Raw genomic sequence first — 19,890 nt, forward strand, 5'->3', positions numbered from 1 at the left:
TTAAGAATGAGTTTGGGGGAAACCCCAAAGAAAACAGGGGAAAGTGTTAACCAAATTAAGCAAATAGAAATTGAAATCACACACCTCTCTACCCACACCCACACCAAAGTGTACTGAATGAAATGTGTCTTGTAATGCTGGGTTACAGTTTGGTCTCAAATCATTTGTGTCTGGGGCCAAACTAGGAGTGGCATGGAGTTACACCAGTTTACCTCACCAGTGAGTGAGCAAGGTCCTGGTGAGCTTCGTGGCCCATGTGAGGATTCAAAGACAAGCATCCCAGTCTTTCGTCACTAAATCACACAGTCCCTTTGAGCTAAAAGCTGCTATGGGAGAGATGTCAGTTTGCTCTATAGGCAGGGCGTTAACCTTCCACAACCTTAATCCACACATACATACACGCTGCTGTGAGTTGAGAAGAAGAAAAAATGCAGATATTGTACCTGTCATTTTCTCTTCCATAGCTAATTGCAGCTTTGGAGAGCAGAGACAAGGGAAAAGGTTAAGCAATCACTCATCCACCAAACTGTCCCCCTCCAGTGGCTGCTTTTAACTATATCTATGGTCACCAGTGGCGTAGCGTGGGTTGTCAGCACCCGGGGCAAGGCAAGTAATTTGTGCCCCCTAACCCGTGGATTTGTGCCCCCTAACCCTAACCCCCAGATGTTGCGCCCGGTGCGGTCGGCCCCCCCTGCACCCCCCACGCTACGCCACTGATGGTCACTTCCAGACAAGCTGTTCACTCGGCATTCATTCTTATTTTTTCATAGGGTGGGTTATATGACATTGCAGGAAGCAATTAACACCTCACACTTTCCAAATCATTTCCTTATCACTTTCCTTATTGCAAAAAAAGGGCTAATTTGGGGGGAAGTGGGTTTGCTGCGCAACACCACCAAATCTACTTCAATTGTGCTACCTGAATTCACCAGAAAATAGAAACAGGCTGGGATTGCCCTAGTTTGAGTATCAGCAATCTTGCTGACGATGGTATTGATCTGAAATAAATACACTTGGCCAGTGATATGGCCCCTGTCAAAACCACCACTTGGACCATTTGGACCACCCAACCTAATGCAGTGCACAACCCACAAATACTCCTTGTTTTGCAGACTGCCTAGGATGGCTGAAATGGGGGGGGGGGCTTGTCAAGCACCTGGCACTCAGCAGTCATTACCAGCAAGCTGCATTTGCCTTGCTGTGTCGCAAGTTGAGTCAGCCTGCTTTCAAAGACACAGGAACTGATTTGTGCTGTCCCCTGCATTTTGAAAAAAGAAATGCTGGAAACAGTTACAGTGGGACCTCGAGTTAAGAACTTAATTCGTTCTGGAGGTCCGTTCTTAACCTGAAACTGTTCTTAACCTGAGGTACCACTTTAGCTAATGGGGCCTCCCGATGCTGCCGCACTGCCGCCGCTCAATTTCTGTTCTTATCCTGAAGCAAAGTTCTTAACCAAAGGTACTATTTCTGGGTTAGCTGAGTTTATAACCTGAAGTGTCTGTAACCTGAAGCTTCTGTAGCCCGAGGTAACACTGTATGTGCTAACAGCAATACTCTATCTTGGGTTACATTCCAGGTTCCTTTCGGCCACTCCCTCTCCCTGCTTCTGGGAAACCCCTAATATATTTCTAATACTTCCTTCCTGCTGATCTCTTACAGGAGTCTTGCGTCACATTGTGCACTGATCCAATGCGCACGAGATTAATAACATTCTAGAAATGATTGCTTGTGGTGATGACAGCTTTCCTCATTTGGAGGACAGTGCTGTGTTGACATTGCATAGTCTGTGGCCAATGTTTCATAGTTTGTGGGCGTTCAGTTTTACAGCTGCAGCCATATGCCTAGGTCTGGATTTTGATTCTACTTGGATATTGTATGAATCTTTTTAAATCTTGTAATACTGGAGAACAGAAGTAGATTAAATCTGGAGCTGGCCAAGCAGGACAGCTCTCTCCACCTTCTGTGGCAAACCTGAATGTTTCCTATACACCAGTGTACTCTGCAGTCTGTGGAATAGTGGTGTGTAGGAGGGCCTTCTCTGTGGTGGCCCCCAGGTTCTGGAACTCTCTCTCCCCTCTGAGATGTATCTGGCTCTGTCATTGTATGTATTTTGCTGGCAGGTCAAGATGCATCTCTTCACCCAGAGTGGCTGGGTAGATAAGTGGTGCAAATATGTTGTGTTGGTTGCTTGTAGAAATCTGGCATGGCCATTCATTCCTCTCTCTCCCCGCCCTCATTACATCAAGCTTGGATTATTGTAACAGTCTACAAGAGGCTGCCTTGAGAAAGCATTTGGAAGCAGCCAGACTGTTGTCCAGTGTGAGGTGCTCAGTCGTATCACTTCAGCAATGTTCAGGCACTCCAGGTCATCTATTTGGTCCTGGGATCAAACTTTAACTAGCCTGGGACCCAGGATCTAGAGTTAGGGTTAGCAGGGAGGTGGCCATGTTTGTGGACAACACCAAATGATTCAAAGAGCTCTGAAAGGCTTTATGCCAAATACAAGCGCATGGGCAGGCACACTGGAGATGCATGCTGCAGTGCGCGGCCAGGGATGGCCGTCTTTCTGTCTGCTCCCTTGGTCCCTTTCAAGGCAAGACAGTCAGGTGACCAAGCCAGCAGAAAGCAGATGTGGCCACCATCAGGATCCTGACTCAGGAGGAAGGGAATGGCTTTAGGGGACCTCAGGTTTCTGGTGCTACTGCTGTCACCTCTCAGCATCTGCCACCTGAGGCAGCCATCTCACTCTAATTAATGATAGGGTTGGCCTTGGAATAGCAGTAAATCTCCCAGGGAAAGAATAAGATTGCCTCTGTTGTTTCCCTCCCAGCATGGGATTCTCCCAGATCATAGTCTCTCACCGCGTGGGGTTTCCCCAATTTTCTTAAGAAATTCCTCAGTCCAGTCACTGGGAAATCTCTAAGTCATTAAGGACCTTTAACAAATAATAATAATATAATAATAATAATATTTTAAAGTAGTTTATTGCAAAGTGATTGCAATAATTATGTCATACATGATGCAGGGCTTCTCCATATTGGAACATTATTTACACTGTTAGTCTATTTTTCCTCTACTCAAATTAGACCATAGCAGGCTGAAAAAGAAATGAAAGCAATTTTAAATTCTCACCAGCCCACACTTTTCAGATTGCTTCTCTCTCTTTCTCTTTCCCTCCCTCCCTCCCTCTCTCTCTCATTCTTCACACACACTTTTCACATTGTTGCCCAGTACTTATATATGTATTTCTAAACAGCTTTAAGACTTTTTGCAATCGAGCAGTATATAAAATTTATGAAATGAATAGGACAAAGATTTTTAATGTAGTTTGCTTGTGCACTTTTCTAGTTTTGTGGAGTCAGGGCCAGCCCACCATGAAACCAGGTGGGGCAACTGCCTCAGGAGGCAGGGGCAGCAGATCCTAATGTATAACTTCATTATCCACCTTATTCCTGATGTAGATCTTCACTCACCTCTTCTTCCCTAGCAGGGGTGGGACGCCATTTGGGGGTTTGCTTCAGCCACCAAAATACCTTGGGGCAGCCCTGTTCTAAGTAGACATGCACAGATTTATGCTGTAAGTAAAACGGAAAACAGATAATAGCAGTAATAAAATGAAACTCAGTTATTATGGTATTTATTATATTATAGGTGGACTTGTGGGACCGTTAAAATAAAACAGCCTGAGGGACGGATCAAGGGCTATTGGCAGTCAGGGTGTCTAAATTATGTAATTGAATCATAGCCGGGGAGGGGGGGATGCTTAGCGAGCTTCCATATAACATGGAACCATGGCACCATTATAGATAGATGATAGATAGATATAGATATAGATGATATAGATATAGATATAGATATAGATATAGATATAGATATAGATATAGATATAGATATAGATATAGATAGATAGATAGATAGATAGATAGATAGATAAATTTATTTAATTGTCCGTATATACACAGTATACACAACAACGAAAATCAAACACCCACCCAAAGACCGGGTTCACATATACATTTGCACGTATCTCCGAACTCTCATCCTATTTAAACATAATCTATAAAACATAACATAATCCAGAATATAGCATGACCTATTAAAAGCATAACATAACCTAAAACCTATCTCATTCCTTCTACTCCCTACTTACTAAACCTTGCAACTGGCCCTGAGATCGTTATTTAGTGCAATCAGAGCTCTTGGATAGAAACTATTCAGAAGGCGTGTGGTTCGTGTTTTCATTGTCCTATATCTTCTGCCCGAAGGCAATAGTTCAAAGAAGTTGTGAGCAGGGTGGGTGGGATCTCTCAGAATATTATGTGACTTCTTCAAGATGCGAGACGTGAAGATCTCATCCAGGGTTGGTAGTTGGAGCCCAATAACGTTCTGGGCAATTTTAATTGTTCGCTGTAAAGCTTTTTTATCCGTTTCAGAGCTGCTCCCATACCACAATAATATACTATAGGTTAAGACACTCTCGATGGTACTATGATAATAGGACAGAAGTAGGTGCTGGGATAGATTCAGTCCCCTGAGCATTCTCAGGAAATACAACCTCCCCTGCACCTTCCTCACAACCATATTAATATATGCAGTCCATGAGAGGTCCTCCGAGATATAAATGCCCAGGTATTTAAAACTACCAACCCTCTCCACTTCCTCGCCATTTATGTGCAATGGTAAAAATACACTTTTCTTTCTCCTAAAGTCAATTATGAGTTCTTTGGTTTTTTTGGTGTTAAGCATAAGATTATTTTCTTTACACCATTGAATTAACCCCTGTACTTCTTTCCTATAAGCAGTCTCATCGTTCTCACTGATGAGCCCCACCACTATAGATATAGATATAGATATAGATATAGATATAGATATAGATATAGATATAGATATAGATATAGATATAGATATAGATATAGATATAGATATAGATATAGATATAGATGATATAGATATAGATATAGATATAGATATAGATATAGATATAGATATAGATATAGATATAGATATAGATGATATAGATATAGATATAGATATAATATACTTTTAAAAACTAGAATTCCTTGGTTACTGTGTGAGTCTGTACAAAACCATGGTTCATAAATCTTTGTGGAATGAGTGAATTCACTAGAAATGCCAGATCTGGAACTGAAAAGCCAAACTTGTTTCTGCTGTAGGCTGGGCTTCTGCTTTCTTTTCTTACTCATTTAAATGTCACAAGTTCACTGGTCATAGGGGATTCCCTGACTGAAAACTAAAACCTAAAACCATTCTGGATAATGACAACATATTATGTCTCCCTGCAAGGTGGCTGAGGCAAAACCTCAAATGGCTTCGTCCCCGCCCCCGCTAGGGAATAAGGAAGATCTGCATCAGGAATTAAGTGGATCTAGTAAGGTCATCTTGTAGTAACACAATAATTTGCCATGCTAGGAACGCCATGACCTTTCTAGTATTCACTGCAATGGAGAAATAAGAGAAGCGCATGTCAAGATCAGTATGGAATAGTAGCCAGAATGCTGGACCTTAGACTGAGGAGGTTCGAGTTCAAATCCCCACTTGGGTGCAAATATCACCTTAAGCCAGTTTTTTTCTCTCAGCGTAGCCTACCTCATAGGAATATTGTGAGAATAAGCAGGGGGCTGTGTACAAGCCCCCAATCTTCATAGAAAAGTGTGGGATAAAAATGTAATAAATAAACGTGGAAATGATTTAACAATCTCAAGGGAGAAATGTCAGGAAAGTAGGTCTCTATGAAAACCAACCACGTGTGTGGTTGCTCCATTGGTGGGAACATCATCGATCAGCGACACAAATGAGAAGATGCATATCTGATTGTGTGGCATTTAATCATACAGAACAAATTTAGAGAGGGCTTGTACCTCATTCAAGAGGGGGAGGTGTAAATATTTGAGTGTTTAAAAAATAGATATACAGTGGTACCTCGGGTTACATACACTTCAGGTTACATACGCTTCAGGTTACAGACCCCGCTAACCCAGAAATAGCACCTCGGGTTAAGAACTTTGCTTCAGGATGAGAACAGAAATCGCACAGTGACAGTGCGGCAGCAGCAGGAGGCCCCATTAGCTAAAGTGGTGCTTCAGGTTAAGAACAGTTTCAGGTTAAGAACAGACCTCCGGAACGAATTACGTACGTAACCAGAGGTATCACTGTAGATCATTATACATGGGGCTCCCATCCAAATTGCTTTACATACGGTATATAAATATGATGTGTCCAAGCAGCAAATGTATATTTGAGAATGTACATATGCAGGTACCAAACCTATTTTGCCTGTCCATGCAGCAGAAAATCAGTTTTCTGTGACATAATATGTAAAGCAGCTGTAGCTAGACCTTGAATTAGAGTTACTGAGCCCATTTTTTTGTACTGGCAGAAAAAGAGAACAAGATTAGTCCCTCTCACTGAGACAGTGAGAGAAATTATGCACAGGGTTTTGGTGCTGGTACCTTCGATTTCATCAGGATCACATGCTGAATGAGAGATGCCTCCCACACAGGCCAGTTACAGGGACTATTTAGTATATTGTCTATTCCAGTTTCCAGCTTCGTTTTCATTTTTGCTTTGTGGCAACAGCACACCTCCACTGTGAGTTAACTGAACTTGCTGAATGTTTGCGGGCAGCATAGTTCCTCTTGTCTACAACTGTTATGTTCTGTAAGCATATTCTACTTGCAGTTTCCTAGGTGTTATGCAAGACAAAGGTAGGTGTGACATTAGCAAAAAAATTCCAGTAACTGTGTGCTTGCTCACGGCTGTCCTGCACAGAAGGTTTTTGTTCTGCTTTTCTGGGCAGAGGGGAAAAATTAGCCTGCCAACCAGAAAGCTCCTTAGGCAAGTCACAGCAAGTTGTGTTTCTGACATCCACACACCCATGGTCTCTTTCTGGTATGATGCCCTCTGTTGGTGTGGTTAGGGTGGTGTGAAACTGCCCCCATAACATTTTCTAGGACGACGTGACAGAGCACCACCACCCTGAATTGTAAGACAAGGGGTAGATAATAGTAGAAGTTTCACAGGGCTGGGGGGATTTCAGGCAGATCACTGAAACCGGTTACCAAATGCAATTGGGTCATGTTTTATTTAGTCATTAAATAATTAGCTAGATAGTTATTATCTAAATAAATAGTTACTTAGTAATTAATTACTAAGTGATAGTGGTGATAAGAGCAACAGGCCTCAAACGTGCCTTGTGGCAACAGAAGAAAATGGCTGGGCAGATCAGGATGAGCTCCACTAATGGGCTGATACACTATTTAGGTAGTTTATAACCTGCTCATTATTGAAATCAGTCCCAGAACAAGTGTACAATAGACAAGAAAGCAAAACAACATGAGAATTCAAACCACCACAACAAATCACATTTATATCACCACCCTGCAAGATTGACAAAACATCTATCCAAATGGCCAAGTGTGGTGTAGTGGTTAAGAGCGGTAGTCTCGTAATCTGGGGAAGCGGGTTCGCGTCTCCGCTCCTCCACATGCAGCTGCTGGGTGACCTTGGGCCAGTCACACTTCTCTGAAGTCTCTCAGCCCCACTCACCTCACAGAGTGTTTGTTGTGGGGGAGGAAGGGAAAGGAGAGTGTTAGCCGCTTTGAGACTCCTTCAGGTAGTGATAAAGCGGGATATCAAATCCAAACTCCTCCTCCTCCTCCTCTTCTTTTTCACAACATTTATATGCTACCCAGCAACCAAAGTTCTCTGCAGTTTTAGAATAAAAAGTTAAAACAACAAGTAAGAAGTAAAGCAAAAAACCAGATGCAGAATTTAAAACTGAAATGGACTGGCAACCACACATGCCTTCTTCTCCGAGGTCCCAAGGCAGAGCTGGGCACCAATCACAGTGCTATTGTGCTGCTCCTCTGTAAGAATTGCAGCCTATGCTGATAGGACTGAGCCCTCAAGGTGAAACCAGACCTTAAATGTCTGAAATTGCCCCTGGATTCTGGAGATAACCAAAGTACAGGTGATATGCTAGACAAATTATTTTGGCACCTGAGACTGAACAAATTATTTTCACACCTGAGGCAAATTATTTTGGCACCTTCTTCCTGGCAGCAAAAAAAAAACCCACAGCAATGATCAATTAAATAAAGAACCGTTTGCTGAACTTTTATCACACCCCAAATTCACAACCTGAGGCAGCCACTTCCCTCTGTCTAATGTTAGGGAAAGTTCTATACAATCTCTATCTTGAGAGATCCTTTCTACAAACAATTTTCAGTTGCCAAATTCTGCTGTATTTACTCTAAACATAGCCCAGCTGCATTTTAGCAAATTATGTTCTCTTAGTAACTATGGTTCTAGTACATTTTTGTTCCTTAAAGTATTTTGTTTTCCCCCTTGGCTGGGTTTTAGTGCTGTTTTTATTGTTCTTCATCTTATGCTGCCTCATGATGGCTTTATGATGATTTCTGTGCCATTTTTATACACCATTTTTATGATTTTGTGGGGGGGTTTGGGGGAAAATAGTAGTTGTATTTTATCGTTTTTAAATTTGTGAACCACCCAGGGGATGTGGCTAATTGGGCACTACATAAATTCCATAAATAATTAAATGCTACCAAGTTATTCCTGTGGTTTCAACTCAGAAACCTATAGTGGGCTTTGGTATATGAAAACTGTTATTAACTTATTTATTGCCTATCATTTCCACCCTGCCTTTCTATTATAGTTATTAAAAAGATTAAATTATATAAATCTAGATCTACTCTCTACATATATAACCCCAGATCCTCCGTAATTTTGTCAAAAGATTCCGTCCCTTTTATTCACAGCCTGTACCAAATTATTTCATGATATATGTACATAGAATCGTAGAATTGTAGGGTTGGAAGAGACCCCACTGGTAATCTAGTCCAACCCCTTGCAATACACAAATCACAACTGAAGACGGGGGGGGGGGAGACACAGCTACATTAGCCTGGATTCATTTATTTTAGGGAAGTTTTTTTTAAAAAAAACACAAACAACAACAACAGTCCTGACAGCAGGGAAAATGCCTACAAGCATGCAAACCAATAGTTCAAGGAGAAAAGGCAAACCGGAATATAACAATGGAATCGATGCATGTGACCAGTTTTGATGTTGTCTTCTGAAATTTAGATGTATAGAGGTTTGCAGTTCAGAGATATTTCATGAATAACATTCAGTGGATTCAAACCAGGATTGGGGAACCTTTTTCATTCCCTCTGGATAACCCTTTGGGAGCCACATTCTAGTGGTGGGAAAGGCTAGAGGCAAAAGCGAGCAGAACAACAAAGTTAACTATTGACTTTATACAATAGGCTGACTTCTCCACACACTCATACACCTCTCTTTATCCTTCATCCAGACAAGCATGATTCAGACAATAAATCCCCTTATAACGGCGTTTTCTCCTAAGCAGGACTAAGCTGAAGAGTGTGTGTTTTGAAAAAATGTTCCCTCGCCTCCCCCATGAAAATACACCCCTCTCTTGGCAATTTTTCAGAGAACTATGCTAAAAGGTGACAAAGTGCTCCCCTCTTTACTTGTTCCATATTGTAATTCCCGTTACTCTTACTTAGATCTCTTCCACGCTTTGTGTTGCTCTCTCTCCTCTACCTGCCCCATTCAGAATGAGGGCAAATGTGCTAAAAAGTCATAGAGTTGGAAGGTACCACAAAGATCATATAGCAATGCAGGAAACTTTTACTCAACGTGGTGCTTGATCCCTCAACCCTGAGATTATGCCCTACCATGGTCTACCAACTGAGCTACTCCAGCTTCCTCACACTGAAATGACCCATTTGGAGGTCATCACATATGAAAGCTGTGCCATGTTGTGGCACCATCATGCTCACCATTTAATTTCTGGTATTCTGGGATCATGCAATCGGGAAAATGGGACAGGAGAAACAGAAAGCAGAAATAATGGAGGCTGCAAACAGTCACTGACAAGTCAAAGAGAGGTATCTTTGTGGGAGAGTATGGGGAAATTTATTGCACTACTAATGGGAACTGATTGTGGAATTAATAGTAGGTTGAACTCCTTCAGAAATCCTTGTTTCATTAATGACTGATGGCCAGTGTGTGTGTTGTATATCTGAATCTCCCTTCTCTTTTTGCAAAGTACAGTGGTGCCCCGCAAGACGAATGCCTCGCAAGACAAAAAACTTGCTAGACGAAAGGGTTTTGCGGTTTTTGAGCTGCTTCGCAAGACGAATTTCCCTATGGGCTTGCTTCGCAAGACGAAAACGTCTTGAAAGTTTGTTTCCTTTTTCTTAACACCGTTAATACAGTTGCAACTTGACTTCAAGGAGCAACTCATAGAACGCGGTGTGGTAGCCTTTTTTGAGGTTTTTGGTGATTTTTGAAGCTTTTCCAAAACTTTTCTGACACCGTGCTTCGCAAGACGAAAAATTCGCTAGACGAAAAAACTTGCGGAACGAATTAATTTTGTCTTGCGAGGCACCACTGTATTGTTTCAACGCAGAGATGTGAGGAAGGACTTGAAGAACAAGCATCTGTTTCACGAGATCCTGTTTCTTGTTTTCTTCCTCCCCAGACCCTGTCCCGGTAACAGCCAAAATAGGGGGTGTAGCCACACTCCCTTGCAACTACAAAATGCAACGGCCCCTGGCATCTTACAGGATCTACTGGCAGAAATATGTAGGCCCTGGTATATCTGACCTGGTTGTGATAGCTTACAGCAACGGCGAAGAAAACACCGTAAAAGACATACATTTCCAGAACAGGACAAAGATGGATGAGAAGAATCTTACACTTTGGATCTCCGGTGTGAATGTGTCCGATCAAGGCAAATATAGGTGTATCATATTACTGGAGGAAGAACACAAAGGTGATAAATGGGTACATTTATCAGTGTCAGGTAAGTGCTTGTCTAGCAAAACAGGATTTTAAGTACCCAAGCAATACTTAAGGGTCCTATTCATTTGTGTTAGACAGGGGCTGTTCATTTTGAGTCACTTTTCTACTGTCGGAGGCTGGTTCCCTGGGGCAAATAGAGCACTGCTCCACCAACCAATCTATCCTCAGCCAGCTCCAACTTCCCTGTTTCTTCACACCCAGCCCAATGGGTGGCATTGCCTGCAAGCTTCCTCCTCCTTAGTCTGTGTTGCCCAAATAGAATTTAGCGGCGGGGAGGGGAGAGATTGGGGGTGAAATTAGCTTGCTCTGCCTGTCATTGACTCTGGCTCCACTTACGGTTGGTCTCCTTCCCATAAGCCACTGCTACTTTTGACTTAGACATGCAATAGGCCTTACAGCAGGAACATGGGGACATTTTGGCCCAGTGGGCCAAATCCTTATCTCCCCACAAGTGCTTCCCAAACCCCAGGCCTAGGATTCCCAAAGCGCTTTGTGCAGCAGTTCCAAGATGGCTGACAACTGGAAGCTGAGAACTTCTTTTGAGAATAGGAAATGAAACACACTTTCACATGCATTGGTGACTGGCGGTCCTCTGCTTCCCAGTTACGTTCCCGACTCCATCCACTGACCCAGCTCAGCTTTCTCCACTCAATATTATTGCTGCTAAATATTGCTTAAGTTATCCTAAAAACATATCCCTTTAGGTGTATGACAACGAGCAGGAGAGTAATAAACATAAAATCTAAATACCCTGACGTTTGACGTAAACAAAGTCTCCATTAATTATTAAAGACAGTGGTACACATAACAATAAGATATTAATAGTACAGTAACATTCATTCCAGAATAATATATTATTACTCATTCAAGTAAAAGCGTTAATTCTAAATATATAAATGCTTTTGAATTTGTTTAGTGTTATTTTATTTAACTTAAATGCTAATAATTAACAGACACAAACAAACATATAGTCTCTTGGGTCCAACATTACTCAACGTTGCTATGAGGGGAATGTGAATTTGAGAGAAAGGATACTATTCCCCCCCCCAATTTTTTTATTGAATTTTCCACAATTACAACACTTACAATCTAACAAAAAAGAAAAAAGAAAAGGGGAAAAAGGGGAAAAACACACATACCAAAAGAAAAAACAGTACAATACATTACAAGAAAGACATAACCAAAACCACAACATAGGAGAAAATAATCTTAAACCTTTACAACCCAACCTTGTTTACATATTGGTTGACTTCCTCTAATCCCTCCCTTCTGAGTTTCCTTGTATCTGTATGTAACAGCTTTCCAATATCATTCTTCAACAAAAATATTTCCAATTATTATCTAACTTATTCACTTTTATTACTATTCTAAACCCAATTTATTTAATAAATCCTAATTTAATCCTAGGCCTCTTTGGTGCTTTCAAATGATTTCTAGTTTTTAATATTATAATATTTGTTCAGGTAGTCCTTAAATTTCTTCCAATCTTCTTGGTATTCCTCTTCTTTCTGGTCGCGGATTCTTCCCGTAAGGTCAGCTAGCTCCGAAAAGTGCATCATCTTCATCTGCCAATCTTCCACAGTTGATACTTCTTGTATTTTCCAGTTCTTGGCTAGTAAAATTCAAGCAGCCGTTGTGGCATACAAAAACAATTTAACATCTTTCTTGGGCAATTCCAAACCTGTTATGCCAAGAAGAAAGACCTCCGGTTTCTTAATAAATGTACCCGGTATATTTCAACATATTTTTTTCCCAATTCATTATAAATCTTTTCCCAGAAGTCTTTCACCTTGGGACAGTTCCACCACATATGAAAAAGGGTACCTTCTTTTTCTTTACACTTCCAACAGAGATTATCACTATTATGATACATCTTTGCTAATTTTACAGGGGTTGAGTACCATCTATACATCATTTTCATAATATTTTCCTTTAACATTGTACATGCAGTAAACTTAACCCCTTTCTTCCATAACCTTTCCCAATCTTCCAGCATTATATTATGTCCGAGAGAAAGGATGCTATTAACCCGTTATAATAAGAACTCTTAGTAATATAGCACCATTTAGATTACAAGCCATGGCGGGAACCTCTACGAGTGTCTCCCATTGAAATGAATGGGATTTCCTAAAGAGCACTCTGCTGTTCAACTGCAAGTCAGATTAAATTTGATATTTCTGTAGAAAAACAATCCTTAAGCATAGTGCCAATAACATTGTTTGACATCTCAATATGTACAAGCGTAACTTGTGATCTTACTGTCTTTTCCTCCCTCTAGCTGACTATAGGAAGCCTGTCATACATGTATCACATAATCCTTGTGGCCCAGCTCAGTTGACAGTGATGTGTTCTTCTTATGGAGGATATCCAGAGGCTACGATGTCTTGGTTGGTCAATAATGAGACAGTGCGGTGTTCCTATACTTCCATAAAGGACAACTACACTGAAAGTTTTAATATTACTGGCAACTTACAGCAAAATGTGTCTGAAGATATCTTGGTCCAATGTCGAATACATTATGCAGGTTTACAAGTGTCCACCGACCACCTCTTGTGTAAGTTCCCTCAATCATACACTGAGACAGTGTTTCTCATTTGTGAAATATAGCCATTCAGAAGACTTACAAGGACTAAACCTCAGATTTTTTCAAATGAGATTGGTTCCATATAGGGAGATCTACAGATGACAAATGACCATTAATTTGGCGAGTCTTTATCTCTGGATCTAAAATAGCTGTGTGTTGTTAGGAAGACACTGTATCTTTTATTATTATTATTTCTTCCTATAGAAGTTTAGCATCACAGCTGAAAATATTTGGTCAGCTGATGGGACATTTCTGCTTTTTCATGGATTCCATCTTGAACAGTACCAGAAACACTAGCAAAAAATATAGATAGCATTGTAACTATTTAGCTGAACCAGTGAGAAATGCAAAACCAAGTCACTGTCTTGGATTATTTGTATGTTCCTGTGGGTGTGTGGGTGTGGGTGCAGGCAGCAAATATTCCTGTGCCTCAGCTTGGAATGTGGTATCCATTTGTTTATCCTTACAATATTATCAAGTAGATGGAGGGAAATGTAAGACATTAAGCGATGGCCATGATTTCCATACGTAGGTGGGTTTCAAGTTTAAACAGGAGAAAGGATAACTAACTTAATGTTGGAAGTGCTCCACTCAGATAAGTGGCACTCAGTGCCCCAAAGTATTGCTTCTCATGTGCCCCTTGGGCTCTTCAGTGTAGTCACAGATTTATCTTCAATTCTCTCGTTTCAGCCATAGGGAAGTGCCCCAATTCATCTCCACCGCCTCCTCCGCACGGTTTCATAGCGGCTTCCATTGTTATCCTCGTCCTTGCTCTCGTGATAGTGCCAACATTCCTCCGATGCCGCCGCCGCAGTAAGTTCCGATGCCTTTGTGACCAACCAATGTAGGAAACTGTGGTGTGGTTGAGCGCCCTGCTAGGAATTTAGAGACCCAGGTTAAAATCCGCACTTAGCCGTCAAGACTTCTAATCAGTTGTCTCTTAGCCTAGCCTATCTCACAGCCTTGTTACCAGAATAATAGGGGTAGAAGAACCATGCACACCACCAAGAAGAAAGGCAGCATATAAATGCAATAGGTATCTTTTCATAAACCCTTAGGTTACCACTGGAAACAAACCACTGTTCATAGTTTACATGTTCCAGGGCTGTGGCCAAACATTGCAAGCAGATCCTTAGGCTCATTACATGCTCAACTTAAACTGTAGCCATGTTAGGAAATGAATGTTTGCTTTTCATGGGTTGTATCCAGCTAAGCTCAGTACAGACTAGGCCCACTGAAATTAATGAGCCCAAGTTCATCATGTTCATTGATTTCAGTGGGTCTACTTTGAGTAAGGCCAGCATTGAATGCAATCCTATTTATTTAACAATATTTCTAGTCCCACTAGGGCAATGGGCCCTTTCCCTGGCGTGCTGCCCGCGAATTCATAAAAAATATAGTAAGAGGTTTACAGGACTAAAAGCAACAAGCTAAAATCATACTTAAAAAAAACAACAACACACAACCCCTCCGAAACCAGGAATATTTCAGCTCAGCAAAAAAAATAACACTAAGTGTTGGGGAGGGAGAGCAGCCATCATCCCAGGGCAAACTGAAATATATGTGCATTGGGAAACAAGTGTGAATGAGCCCCAATATTCAACTGGAGCCATAGTGCTGGACCATATTCTTTTCCAGGTTACGTGGCTGAGTTGTGAGTCTGCAAACATTTTTCCTGAGAAAATGTTGCCTCCAGATTCCTTAAGCTTAGTGCTGCAGCTTCGTAAAAGGGAATGAAGCCACACTCTGAAAACATTATACCCTCTGCTTCTTAAGAATGCTCCAACTTCCCTAGCCTATATTCCACAATGTAAATAAATATGTAAAAGAATTTCCCCACACCCCTAGCACTCAATCTTGAGAATTAAACCTGACCTTTGAAAGAGGGGAGTTGGGGGGGTCAGTGAGTTTGTTCTTCAGGGCAACTGCCTGTTAAAAATGCCTCTGGCTGCAAGTTACATTGGTTGTCTTCAGGTTCCCCTTTCGGTGAATGAAAGGGCAATTCTAGTAGCTGGTTCTTCTATTGTATGCAGGCAAGAAGACAGTTCCAGTTTTCATAATGTTAGGCCAATGAAGCTAGTGATATACACAAAGTGGTATTTTCAACTACCACCCCAGAACCAAATGACCATGAAACATTTCAATTTGCACCAGTTTTATTTGAAAAAAAATCAGGGATTGGTTAAATGTATTCTTCAACTATAAATGAATTCTTCAGAGCATGCATGGATGTGATGCACTAGTGGGAACCACTGCAACAGTATTATGGAAAGCAACACATACTGCAGGATAATAGAGATGAAGTTTAAAATTATTTTTATTTATTTTATTTACAAGAGATGCTGTGTCAAATAGTTCGGCATGTGGAAGGTAACATATGTGACTGCAGGCTTACAATCTAAATACAAACTCAGAAACTACTTTGTATTTAGACTCCTTTGCAGTCTTAAAATTAGTTGCAAAGTGGAATAAGTCCCAAACTCCCAAAGCTTTGGCTATTACTGAACTCTGCTACTCTGTCTGCTGATAGGCCGTATTTGCTCGTCTGAACTTTTTTCTAACTTCTGAGAACAATTCAGAGTGCTAGTTCTGAGTGGTGTAGTGGTTAGAGCAGGGGTCAGCAAACTTTTTCCGCAGGGGGCCAGTCCACTGTCCCTCAGAACTTGTGGGGGGCCAGACTATATTTTGGAAGAAAAAATCCCCCGACTCTCCCGTCCCTTCTCCACAACACTGGATGAGACCCGGTGGTCGCTTACCCGTGCCTTGGGAGTGGCAAGGGCTGGCGGCGGCAGCGGAGGGACAATGAGTGACATGAAAGGGCTGGCTCCAGAGAGGGGCTGCTTAAAATGGCGCTCAGCCATCAACAAAGCCCAGCCCCCTTCCTCCTCTAGGCAGGGCTGGGAGAAGCCAGGAGGGAGGAGGCGCTGCCACGGTGTGTGTGAGGGAGGGGGGGAAATGGCGCAGCCCGAACCATCAGAATCCCTGCGCTGATCCATGCAGCGATTCCCGGACCATCTGTGGGCTGGATCCAGAAGGCAATTGGGCCACATCCGGCCCCTGGGCCTTAGTTTGCCAACCCATGGGTTAGAGTGTTGGATTAGGATAGGGGTGGGGAACCTTTGCCTCTGCAGATGTTGCTGAACTGCAACTCTCCTCAGCCCCAGCAAGCATGACCAATGGCCTGGGATGGTGGGATTTGTAGTTTAGTGACATCTGCAAGTCCAAAAGTATCCCACCCCTGGATTAAGACATGGGAGACTAGAGTTCAAATCCCCACTCAGCTATGAAGCTCACTGGGTGACCCTGACTGGTCATTGCCTCTTAGCCTATGTTTTGTTGTTCTTTATTGACTTTTTGACCCATGCTCCACCCTCATGACTAATGGGAGTTCTCCCCACCCCCACTCTTTGACATATTTTTAAAATTCTTAGTCACGTTGGTAAAGATTTTCTGTTCAATGTTGCTGAACCAATTGACGTTTCAGAGCCTGTGACATCTCACCAGCCAGTGGCAACAAGTGAAATGACATCGCAGCAGCTTTCCAACGGGACATCGGAAGCAGCATGTGCCTGACCATAGAGAAACCTGGGCAGTGGCATTTGATTTTCAACATTCTGCTCTGGTGAAATGGACATAATCACCCTGGATCCCAGAACCTGGAGTGCATCACTCTTCCCGACGACACAGGGCATACCTCTCTCTTTCCAGGTGTGATAGAAGCATTGCTCAGAAAAAGGGCAGGAGGGGTAAGGGTTAAAAGCACTACCCATCATACTGACTGTTCCACCTCAACAGCATTTTTTTACAAGTACCCCCCCGCCAAACGATCAGATAACTACATACAACGCGTAGTACCATCTTCTAGACAACTGCCTGATTTGGAAGGGGAAATGAACCGTTGTTCTTCATAAGCAGAAATTTTACAGTGAAGTTCATTTCAAACCAAAGAGTGCTTCCCCCACTCCCGCTGGGACAGATCCACTGGCTTGGACATCTCCAGCCATCTTACTGCGTGAAACCACCTCTTCCTCGTGACTTGTGAGCAACTCCACCAGCCAAGCACCACCCGTTTCAAGTGGAAAAGGGAGAAATGCTTTGGCAATGCTCTGTCTCCGAAATCGCACCAAGGAAAGCAAACGCTCCTTTTATGAGGTATCGGCGTCCCAGCACCCAAAACTAATTGGGGGCACCACATGGGATGCTTGGTAGACTGGACCACTTGTCCCCAGCTGCAGAGCCCGTTGAGCTTTGCTAAACTAGCTCTCACTCGCGTTGTAATAAAATCCTCAGTTAGGGGTGTATTTAGTGTAAGGGTGAGATGTTCTCGCCATTATTTGCCATCCACGCATGCAGTTTGCAACAGAATGGAAGGTACTAGTATGGTTCTGCAGCTGGAGAAGCCATACCCAGGAAGAGTATTATTGCCTGCTATGTAGGGTAAAGAATGTTTTCTCATTTTGGAAACTCTCCTTCAACTTAAATTGTGGCTTGCACATAATTTATCACCTCTCATCCCTAATTTTATTTACCAGAAAATAAGCCTGGCAGGCTTATAGCTTTATTATACTTGTTGCTATGGACCCTCTATGTAAATGTAGGGGTAGCAAGAACTATTTATTGGCCATATGAGTATTTTTAAATATTCATTTGCTACTGCTGTAATAAGATTTATAATGTATAAAGCTTTAATGGGATATGTGCCTATCTGAGCATCAGGATTTCAATACTATAAGCACACTTAACTCTTAAGCAGGATTCTTCCATTGCATTCAATGGAGAAAGAAAATGCCCAAGAGCCAGGGGTTAACTCAGTTTATCTTCTAACTCACTCAGTTTGTCATGTAAACAGGCTCTAAACCACCATTATTTGGTTTAAACCGAGAGTTAACCCAACCACTGAAGAAAGCAGACCCAAGTTTCACAAACACTTTAGCAGAAACTTTCCCTGCCACATTAAAGTTTGTATCTAAGGTGATTAACAAAGGACGTGGACAGGTTTTTAGGGTGTCTGCTTATTTGTAAACCTTTCATATCACAATAGGAACTGTAACGTTGTAAGTCCTGTCTGTTTAAAGCAGCCCAGCTTTTCTGCAGGCTTCCCAAACAATGTATTTCTCAGCTGTGCAAAATGTATCCAAGCATCGCTGTCTCCTATTTTCACTTTATTCTTGACTGTAAACTAGGTTAAATCTGTAATTATGCCAAGTTATATTTTAGCATTAGCTTTTCAGCAAATCATCCTTATATACTGTATATACGTGTGTGTGTGTGTGTGTGTGTGTGTCCTCAGCCTGAGATGGTGGCTGCTGTTTTTAACCTATTTTTATACAATTATACGAATAAAATAAAGTTAAACTTTTGTCTTTTTTGCACTTCAAATATAAAACACACTTGTGCCTGGTTATTCTATTTAATGAAATGTATGGTTATATAGACTCAGGCTTTTAATAAATGAGCCAGTGCAGTAAGTGAACTGGATTATTTAGGATTTTTTTTTTCTTTCATTGCATTTAACAGGCCTTTTATTCTCATTTTCTTATGGGCAAAAAAGAGTGCCTGAAGAGAGCAAAGACATGAACAATAAGTCATAAAAACTCAGCCACAATTTACACAAACCAATTATGGTTTGTGGCTTTCATCCTACTCCTTTCCTCCCCAATGATGTTTGTGGCAAATGGATCACTTGTCTCATTAAATCTGTGTATTCTACTAGGTAACGGCTTTATCGCAATTGTGGAAGGAAAAGAAAGCCCAAATATTTTGTGGTTATTTCTGGTAATCCTTACAGAAACTGAGCAGTTCATGGTCTCATCAGAGCTTGGACAGGAGACTTCCTGAGAACCTCTGTACACAGCTGAATTCCAGCACTAAAGAAAGCCAAGATACAATGGTTACAGTGACAAATTATAGCTACCATGTACAGTGGTACCTCACGTTACGTACCGTCCTCCTTATGAATCCTTCGGGTTACGCGCTCTGCTGACCCGGAAGTAGATGTCCCTTGTTGTGACCTTTGCCCCGGGATGCAAGCGGAAATTGCACGCCGGTGGTGCGGCAGCAGTGAGAGGCGCCATTAGCGAAAGCTCGCCTCATGTTATGAGTGGTTTCCGGTTACAAACCGGAATGGATTAAGTTTGCAACCAGAGGTACCACCGTACCCAAATAGGTGGGGCCAAAAACCCCTTTTCAGAACAATTGCCAAGCGTTTTCACTACATCAAAACCATCTTTTCAAAGACATTCCACCCTTAGGGCAGAAGGCAACTTGTGATTTCAAGTATGCTTATTGTTACAGAAATTACGGGGGGGGGGGCACATCTTTAAAGTTGTTACAAATATAATGCATAAATGTATCCTTTCGACTTGGCAGCTCAGGGAAGTTACCTAGCTTTAACAATCATATAAAATCAACTCCTTTGCCAGTTTCCTCCA

The 19,890-nt window shown here is 41.9% G+C and overlaps 1 protein-coding gene across 2 annotated transcripts in view; it reads left to right on the top strand.

The window, feature by feature from the left end:
* CD80 (CD80 molecule) overlaps nucleotides 1-18,818 on the top strand; it is a 42,593-nt gene extending 23,775 nt beyond the window's left edge. For both annotated transcript variants that reach the window (XM_082220795.1, XM_082220796.1), the window contains 4 exons: nucleotides 10,553-10,876; nucleotides 13,154-13,429; nucleotides 14,150-14,272; nucleotides 16,944-18,818. In XM_082220795.1, coding sequence (XP_082076921.1) covers nucleotides 10,553-10,876; nucleotides 13,154-13,429; nucleotides 14,150-14,272; nucleotides 16,944-17,032 — 812 coding nt within the window. In that variant the 3' untranslated portion in view covers nucleotides 17,033-18,818. The remainder of the gene's footprint in view (nucleotides 1-10,552; nucleotides 10,877-13,153; nucleotides 13,430-14,149; nucleotides 14,273-16,943) is intronic.
* The last annotated feature ends 1,072 nt before the right edge of the window (nucleotides 18,819-19,890 follow it).

Source organism: Podarcis vaucheri (genome assembly GCF_965113315.1).
Source record: "Podarcis vaucheri genome assembly, chromosome: 4".
NCBI classification, from domain to species: domain Eukaryota; kingdom Metazoa; phylum Chordata; class Lepidosauria; order Squamata; family Lacertidae; genus Podarcis; species Podarcis vaucheri.